The sequence below is a fragment of the Orycteropus afer genome, unplaced genomic scaffold (genome assembly GCF_000298275.1).
Source record: "Orycteropus afer afer isolate SDZICR_OR568_19922 unplaced genomic scaffold, OryAfe1.0 scaffold00124, whole genome shotgun sequence".
NCBI classification, from domain to species: Eukaryota; Metazoa; Chordata; class Mammalia; order Tubulidentata; family Orycteropodidae; genus Orycteropus; species Orycteropus afer.
The window spans coordinates 952,892-961,965 of NW_006921711.1; the positions used below are offsets into that span (position 1 = coordinate 952,892).

Below are 9,074 nucleotides of genomic sequence, written 5' to 3' on the forward strand. Positions count from 1 at the left end.
AAAGTATATGTGAACTGCTGTATGAAAAGTGAATTTACTCTGTAAATCTTCACCCAAATCAAAATAAAATTAAAAAAAAGAAAGAAAGAAAAGAAAAAGAATTATCCTATAATGGTGTATCTATCCTGGAAGAAGTGTAGCTGAAAGCTCCTTAGAATGGCCAGACTTCATCTCATTTACTTTGGTCATGTAGTAGAAGGGACCAGTCCCTGGAGGATATCATCCTTGGTAAAGTGGAGGGTCAGAAAAAAAAGGGGAAGACCCTCCATGAGATGGGCTGACACAGTGGCTGCAATGATGAGCTCAAGCATAGCAATGATTTTGAGGATGGCACAGGACAGGGCAGTGTTTCATTCTGCTGTACACTGAGTCACTAAGAGTCACAATCAACTCAACAGCACCTAACAACAACAACACTGAACTGTTATTTATATTTTTAGATATAGTTCTGTGACCACAGGGACAACAGTTTGTACATTTGGATCTCTCATCCTAAGCATATATTGAGCTTCTTGTGTGGCTGAGACACTTTCAATGACTCCCCTCGAGGCTTCCAAACAACTTGGCCTAGTCTTCAAAACTCTCTAGTCCACATTCTCAATTCAATTTTTTAGCCTCATTTTCCATGACTCAACACCTCGATTCTCCCAAGTATCTTATATGTCATTCACACCAGTGAATTCACCATTCCAAATTTCCTTGCACTTCTTACCTCTAAGCCTTCGTTTAAACTGGTACTAAGGGAAAAAAACATTCAGATTTTAGAGTCAAGAGCAGAGCTAAATTTGAGTTCTGCCTCTACCCTCACTAAGGAGCTCTGATGGCATTCAGCTGCTAACCAAAAACTCGATGGTTCAAACTAACCAGCTGCTCTGCGGGAGAAAGATGAGACAGTCAGTCTGGTTCTGTAAAAGATTTACAGTTTTGGAAACCCTATGAGGCAGCTTACTCAGTCTTAAAGGGTCACTATGAGTCAGAATCACCTTGATGGCAGTGGATTTAGTTTGGTTTTTCTACCCTTACGAATTAGCTGAATGATCTTGGGCAGGTTATTGAACTCCTCTAAGCTTCAGTTTTCCACTTGTTAGGCAAAGATAATAACACCTACCTCACAGCTTTGTTAATAAACAGTAAATGACAACATGTATATAAAGCATTTTGTAAATTTTAAAGTACTCTAATTATTAATATCAGTTATGTAAGTATGAAATAAGGAGCCCGGGTGGCTCAGTCGTTAAGCACTTAGCTGCTAACCAAAAAGTCAGAGATGAGGAAGTTTGCTTCTGTAAAGATTACAGCCTTGGAAACCCTATGGGGTAGTTCTGGTCTGTCCTACAGGGTCACTATGAGGGGGAATCGACTTGATGGCAACAGGTTAAGTAAGAAATAAACTCCTGCAGTAGACTAGAAAACATCATTTCCAATTAATTGCCTCTCCTTCACTCTCAGCCACTGATAGGCACTGAGCCCATCACACACTACACATGGCACCCACTGTTATAATGACGACAATGATGATACAGTGCCAAGATCACAACCTCCAAAAACCACAGGTGACTACAAGTTGAGCCAAAATGTCAAAAATAATGGATGTTCTAAAAATGACTCAGATTAAGACTCAAAGATCAATGTTCAAAAAGTAGATACCCAAAAGAAAAACTGAGAAGTCATATCCAGTAAGTCCTTTGGTTACAAATATTATGGACAACTTGTACTTGCCCTTTAGTAACGTTATATAAATTTGCTTTCACTTTGAAACAACTGAACCAGCCCCTACTCACAACAAATTCACCTTCACTCCCTGCTCCTGCAGCTTTAAAATCATTCCAGCCTTTTCTTGCACCAAAGTACGCATAAGTAAGAAATGTATGCACCTGTTCTGACTTACCTACAAATTCAACTTAAAAAGACATACTTAGGATCGGATCTTGTTCACAACCCAGGGACTGCCTGTACATGAAAATTCAGAACCTGAATCCACAGTATAAGTTTTGTGTTTCTAAATTGCTAATGGAGACTTCATATATATCATCTTACCCCTTGCAAAATGAAGCAGAAGAGATTTATTTTCTTAAATCTAGCAATGATCAAAGAGTGACTAACAAATAACTGTCACTGTTAGAGTGACTTACAGTCACTTTCTCATTTAATCCTCAAAAGCAACCTTTTGAGGGAGGTTGTTAATCCCACTGTTAGTTGAGGAATCCCATAAAGTCAGTCAACTAATAAGTGGCAGCCTATGTTCTTAAATTCAGGTTGTAACTTTCTAATCTTCAGAGTTGGGATTTTTCAAAGGTGAAGCTGAGTGCAGCCTCCGCACAGGAAAATTCTTCTTTAGACTATCTTTTGCCTTTTAAATACAAAATTAAAAACCAAGGCTATATATCAATTTAATGTTTACAGTTGGCAGTGAATATGTCATGGCTCGAATGTATCGTTAATTTATTATACTTGTTTCCTTAAATGAGATAAAACAGTGCTCTGTCTGGGTCTTAGGAGAAAATAAGGGGCTACTTGTGAGAGGTTAGATTTGGGGTTCTTAGTCAGTGAAAAAAGCTCATTCTGTTCAGATGGGAAGAAACGGAGGGGAAGTGTTGTCTAGATGAGTTCTGGTCCAGGCTGAGCTGCTGTACTTGGGGTTCTATCTACCATTAACAGTGCCCTGAAACCCCGCCCTACTGTTCAAGTTCACCCCAAAATGTGATAGAAAGAAACCTCCAAAACTAGATCATGAACCAGGAATCACTAATATTAAGCAATTGTAAGTCACAGTAGTCTAAAAGGAAAGCAGACCCAGACACACCAGTCTTCTACTCTGACGTAGGGAAGGTCAGCACCTGTCACTCATCTTTTTTTTTTTTTTAAGTACTAAATTCATGCGGCCCATAAACTGTAAATTACTGAGATTAGCCCATTAAAGACATTCTGTGATGGATCTCAAATCCAACACTAGTTCCTCAACCCCAGGCCACTCCAAGAGAAGTACCGAAGCACCAGGAGGAATATAGAAAAGCCAGAATGAAGGAAAATAGAACACTACTGACCAAGAAACGTTCAGAAACGTTTGCAGCAGTATACTGATAGAGAACTTCCAGAGGTTCAAGCCGGATTCAGAAGAGGACGTGGAACAAGGGATATCATAGCTGTTGTCAGATGGATCTTGGCTCAAGGAAGGGAATACCAAAAAATGTTTACTTGTGCTTTATTGACTATACAAAGGCATTTGATTGTGTGGATCATGACAAATTATGGATAACATTGAGAAGAATGGGAATTCCAGAGCACTTGATTGTACTCATGAGGAATCTGTACCTTGACCAGGAGGCTGTCGTACGAACAGAACAAGGGGACGCTACATGGTTTAAAATCAAGAAGGGAGTGCGTCAGGGTTGTATTCTGTCTCCACACTTATTCAATCTATATGCTGAGCAAATAATCTGAGAAGCTGGACTATATGAAGAAAAACGTGGTATCAGGATTGGAGGAAGAATCATTAACAACCTGAGATATGCAGACGATACAACTTTGCTTGCTGAAAGTGAGGATGACTTAAGGCACCTACTGATGAAGGTTGAAGAATACAGTCTGCAGTATGGATTACATCTCAACATAAAGAAAACAAAAATCCTCACAACTGGACCAATGAGCAGCATCACAATCAATGGAGAGAAGATTGAGGTTGTCAAGGAATTCACGTTGCTTGGTTCTACAATCAATGCCAACAGAAGCAGCAGTCAGGACATTAGACAACGTGTAGCATTGGGAAGGTCAACTGCGAAGGAACTGTTTCAAGTGCTGAGGAGCAAGAATATCTCCTTGAGGACTAAGGTGCGCCTGACACAAGCCATGATATTTCCAATCGCCTGGTATGCATGTGAGAGCTGGACAATGAATAAGGAAGACCGAAGAAGAGTTGATGCTTTTGAGTTGTAGTGCTGGCGAAGAATGCTGAAAGTACCGTGGACTGCTAAAAGAACTAACAGATCTGTCCTGGAGGAAGTGCAGCCAGAATGCTCCTTGGAAGCAAGAATGACCAGACTTCATCTCACCTATTTTGGTCATGTTGTAAGAAGGGACCATTCCCTGGAGAAGGAGGTCATGCTTGGTAGGGTGGAGGGTCGACGAAAGAGGGGGAGGCCTTCAAGGAGATGGATTGATGTGGTGGCTGAGATGATGGGCTCAAGTATAGCAGGGCTTGTGGGGCTGGCGCGGGATCGGGCAGTGTTTCGTTCTGCTGTGCATGGGGTCACTATGAGTCGGAAACGACTCAACGGCACTTAACAACAACAACAACTGACCAAGAGACTTCCATTTCTTTTCCTTTAATGTTTGTTTATAACTGTTTTAGGTTTCTTAAAAATCTGTCTATCTAGAAATATATTACCTACCTTGTACTGCTGTAAAGAAACAGAAGGGTCCTGTCTGGGTAACTCATTCTCTGGTTCATGTTTGGACATACTTTGCTCCAATTTATAAAGTACCTGAGAACTTTCCTGTATCCTACAAAACAGCTTTTGAGAAAAAGAAAAATGAAAAATGAAGCATATGTGAGCCACATTAAACTTAAATGGTAGTTTGAAAGGCAAAGGAAGTTGTATTTTACAGTGTTTCATTTTGAGAGAATATTAACATTTATATTTTTAAGACCAAAAAACCAAGTATTGCTGCAAACCAGAATACACAGTCATTAGACCACAGTTTTCTTATTTCCTTTAAATTGGCATGAACCTGAAGAAAATATACTCATCTCTATACTCCACCAATTCTTCACCCCATAAATGTGTCATGTGATTAATTCAACTTGGATTTCACTAATGACTGTTTCGTGAGGCAATTAAAGAAAACTACAAAAATGCAAAAGGGCTTCCTTCCTCCTCTTACCACAATTTTCTTAAACCACCTTACACTCCAAGAACTCAAGCACTAGATTTTTTTCTTTTAAAAAACAGGTTATGAGGTTCATTTAGTTCACTAAAATGGAAGGACTATTCATAGTGGATTTTGATCTAATCATGCGTATTTATAGAACAGCAGGTCACAGAAGGGCCATGTGGAGAGAGGTGGTGGTCCAATTCCAGTCATTTCCACTCTCCCAAAATCTGGGCTCTTTCAAAAATTTATTTTCAGAGCAGAATTCACCACCTTTCTAATGATTCAATAATCATTTCTATACTTTCTGATGGGAAATTCTACCTTTTTAAGAAGTGAACAAATCTGCTGCCGCGCTCCTGGAGACTGGCTGTTAAGATTGTATGTAATAAAGAACTGAATCAGCTGCATTTCTTCTGTGGAAACAATTTCTGTGCTTCGATTACTTTCACAAAGCAAGCCTAATGTATCTATCCGTACCTAAAATACATCAAGCAAAATTTTCCAATGAAATAAATGTCAATTAAACCACTAAAAATATTTAAATATTTACACAGGCTGCAAAGGGGAGAAAAATTAAATTTCAATTCACCGATATGTACATCAGAGACGTTTCCTAATCCCAAAGATCCTGTGATTATTTCCTATAAAATTATTTTATTAAGTGTGTAAACTGGACATTTACAAAAGTCAACAATCTTAAAGATTCTTATTCCATGATCATGCTCAGCATCCTTTCTTTTTCTCTTTTTGTCTCAGCGACCACTTTACCCCATGACCTCATCAACTCATTCTTGTATTACTATCACGCACTTCTAACTAGTCTTCTGATTTCTAGGTGTTATAACACCACCACCACCACTCTGGTCCTTGCTAAAAACAGTGGCTTTGGTTCCCAGTTAACAACTGATTGAAATCTGACATCTTCAGCCTAGCACTACAGCCTTCCAGAAACAAGGCACTCCTCCATTCTTGCCAACAGTATGTCCTTAATCATCCTCCAGACCTTGTTAATTTGTACTGCTCCAATGCTTCCTCTCCTCTACACCATCTATCTAACAATCCTAGTCAACCTCAACCTCTCTGTTCACTCTCTTCTTCCAAGTCTCCCAAGTCCTCTTGTATATGCCAGGGCATATTTGCAACCATTGTTTCATTCAGGTTTTCTCATGTCCTCCACTACACTGTAAGTAGCCTGAAAGTCTACATCTTTTACTTTCTAATCATCCTCTTCAAGGATTCCCTAAACCAGTGCTGAGTACAATGTAGGGGCTTCTATATTGCACTGATAACTGAATAAATGAATCAAGGGTACTACAGAATGTATTGTTGTTGCTGTTGTTATGTACCATCGAGTTGGCCCCGACTCATAGCGACCCCTCCTTGGGTTTCCGAGGCAGTATCATTACAGAAGTAGGATTGCCCAACCTTCCTTCCGAGAAGTGTATAAATCCCAGTTATTATGTTTACCTACCTGGCAGCACTGATGAATTAAGCCCTGCTTTATTCTTGTACTGGACACAAGGCTCACCCAGGTATCACCTGCAGACTGGAGATGCCCATGAGCTCTAGCTGTTCGCAGACACGCCATCAAAGCTCCCAAAGCCCCTCTGCTATTACAAGACCCTAAAGATGGAAAAGATTGCTCTTGTCCAGAAAGCACAGTAACAAAGACTGTCACTGCGCTATGCAATGGCTGTTACAACTTTCAGTGACTACATCGTCCTATTTCTAATTAATATTATACTTCAAGAAATAAAAATCACATTGTAAGCTAAATTCTAACATGAATTCTGGTATCTATTATAAAATAATCATTATTGTAAATGGTTTAATAGCTTTATATCAATCATTTCAAATGAGCATAACTTTTTTATTGGTTTCTAAATTTAAGACCTCAATTTATTTGTTAAAATCTTTACTTTTTCTTTGACATTTAGAAAATGAATCAGGAAAAACACCTCTGTGATAAAAGACCAGTATTTCTCTGAAAATAAACATTGAATTTCTTTGCATACTTTGAAATTCCTGTTTCTTACTAGTAAAAGACAAGAGTCAGTGATTTCCATCATCCTGAGGAATAATAATCTTTACAAAATAAACCTGATGTTTTGAGAGACTAGACCATCAGCCACTCTTAAGGCAACAGGAGATCTGGCTCACAGAGTGTGAGAGCACCTTCATATTTCAAAGGCAGCCTTATTTCAGAATAGGAGCCCTGGTGGCACAGTGATTAAAGCACTCAGTTGCTAACTAAAAGGTCAGCAGTTAGAACCCACCAGCCACTGAACAGAAGATAAGGAGTCTGCTTCTGTAACAGAAGAGAAAACTTTACTGTGGCAATTCTACTCTGTCCTATTATAGGGTCACTATGAGTCAGAATCGAATTAACTGCAATGGTATTTTTTTTAACTATTGTTTTACTTCAGAATGGATTTAGAAATCCTGAATTTTAGAAGATGTCTCAAAAAGCTAAGAATAGCTTCTGTTAAAAATTATAACTAATGACTCATTTTTGTTTATAGGAATCACATTTTCCAGGTACCTCATGTCATTCTTTGAAATACTGAAGGCTTTAACTATGTTAGCTAAAAACATTTCTTGAAATGATCTAAAGATTGCCATATTCCTGCATTGTTATACAGAATATAATAATGTTAAGATTTCCAAGTAAGGATTTTCATTTTACACATTAATTACTGAACTGTGCTTTAATGCAGTGATTTCTTCAAGATCACTAAGTTTCAAATATGTTTGTTCCTATTTTGAATGAGACAGTTATTCTTGAGGTCTTGCCTCAAAATTATGTTTTTTCCCCTAGAGAGAAAAACTTGCTACTGCCAATTTGTCTGTCTTTAGCCTTGTCCAACATGATACTTAATTATCTTTCAATCATCTGAATAAGCAAATTATATAAAATGCACATTTACTCTATTCTAACATTAAAATGTAACAGACATAAATAAGAACCTTATAAAATGAATTAAACCTAGTAATAAAAAAAAAACCTTATAATCACACTGGAATCATTCCTTAGCTTATAGAAATGACTTCAGTCAAAAAACTATCCAGTTATATACAGGAAAAATCGTTTCAATTTTGAGTCACCATTGTCAATATCCTTATTTTTATTTATAAAAGTGGTAATTATTATAAACTTAAATATGGTCAACATCTACCTAGTTACCCTCATCTAAACATCATAAACAGAAATTACTAAAACAAAAATTCATTTTCTTACCAATTTTAGAATCAGCAGAAGTCTGAAGAATCTTTACCATATAGCTTAAGCTTTCAGGGCTGCAATTTAACAATTTGGGCAAGTAATAATCAATCACATGAGACTTTTGATCTACACTTCCTTCACACAGAATAAAAAGTAGAGGAGAAATCCAAGTCTCATGCAATTGGTCAATCCAAGTACTGCCAACAGCCTGGGATTTCAAATGACTCTTATGATTTTTAAACATGGTCTCCAAGAGATCACTTGCATAAGGAACCAATGACTGGTCCCCCATTACTTCTAAAATTTGAGATGGAATAGTTTTATCTACTGCCAAAATACGCTCAAATCCTATACATTCTACCAAACAACCAAGGCATGTGTACTTTCCTTTAACATGCCACTCCAATCGCAGAAGACTCTCGGTTAGTCCCAAAAAGAAATGATCAGTGACCAAATCTGCCCCTTCCATAGTGAGCTGGTGCATTTGAAGAAGATTGTTGAATATGATTTTAGTTTGGTGTCTCAGAGCATCCAATGGATGTTCCCAATGGGTATACACATACTCCAAAAGTCTCTCAACTATGCTTGAATTCCCATTCAGACTGTTCTTTAGGCTTGGAGAACTTGATTCAAGGACACATATGGCTGAATTGGTCCAAGATGCCAAGATTCTAGACAGAAACATTTCCAGAGTTGATTCCTTGATCCTAAAAAAAAATAATAATAAGGACAAAATAGAACTCAACTTTGTACATGAATCTTTTCATCTTTATAAAGCCTAGCCCCTTTCCCTTGTTACCCTCCCGAGAGGGACCGGGTCTCCGGGAGCAAGGTAAGCACGGGCGGGCTTGTGCTTAGTCCCCGGGAGCAAGGTAAGCACAGACGGGCTTGTGCTTAGTAACCAGGAGCGAGGTAAGCATGGGCAGGCTTGTGCTTACTCACTGATCTGCACTGAACACTTTCCCTTGTTACCCTCCCG

General features: G+C 38.4%; 1 protein-coding gene across 1 annotated transcript in view; it reads right to left on the reverse strand.

The window, feature by feature from the left end:
• The window catches only part of THADA (THADA armadillo repeat containing), a 621,172-nt gene that overhangs the window by 568,960 nt on the left and 43,138 nt on the right, over nucleotides 1-9,074 (reverse strand). Inside the window, exons 10-13 of the mRNA XM_042781470.1 lie at nucleotides 8,111-8,802; nucleotides 6,344-6,495; nucleotides 5,194-5,349; nucleotides 4,389-4,511 (exon numbers count right to left, since the gene is read on the reverse strand). Of these exons, the coding sequence (XP_042637404.1) occupies nucleotides 4,389-4,511; nucleotides 5,194-5,349; nucleotides 6,344-6,495; nucleotides 8,111-8,802 (1,123 nt within the window). The remainder of the gene's footprint in view (nucleotides 1-4,388; nucleotides 4,512-5,193; nucleotides 5,350-6,343; nucleotides 6,496-8,110; nucleotides 8,803-9,074) is intronic.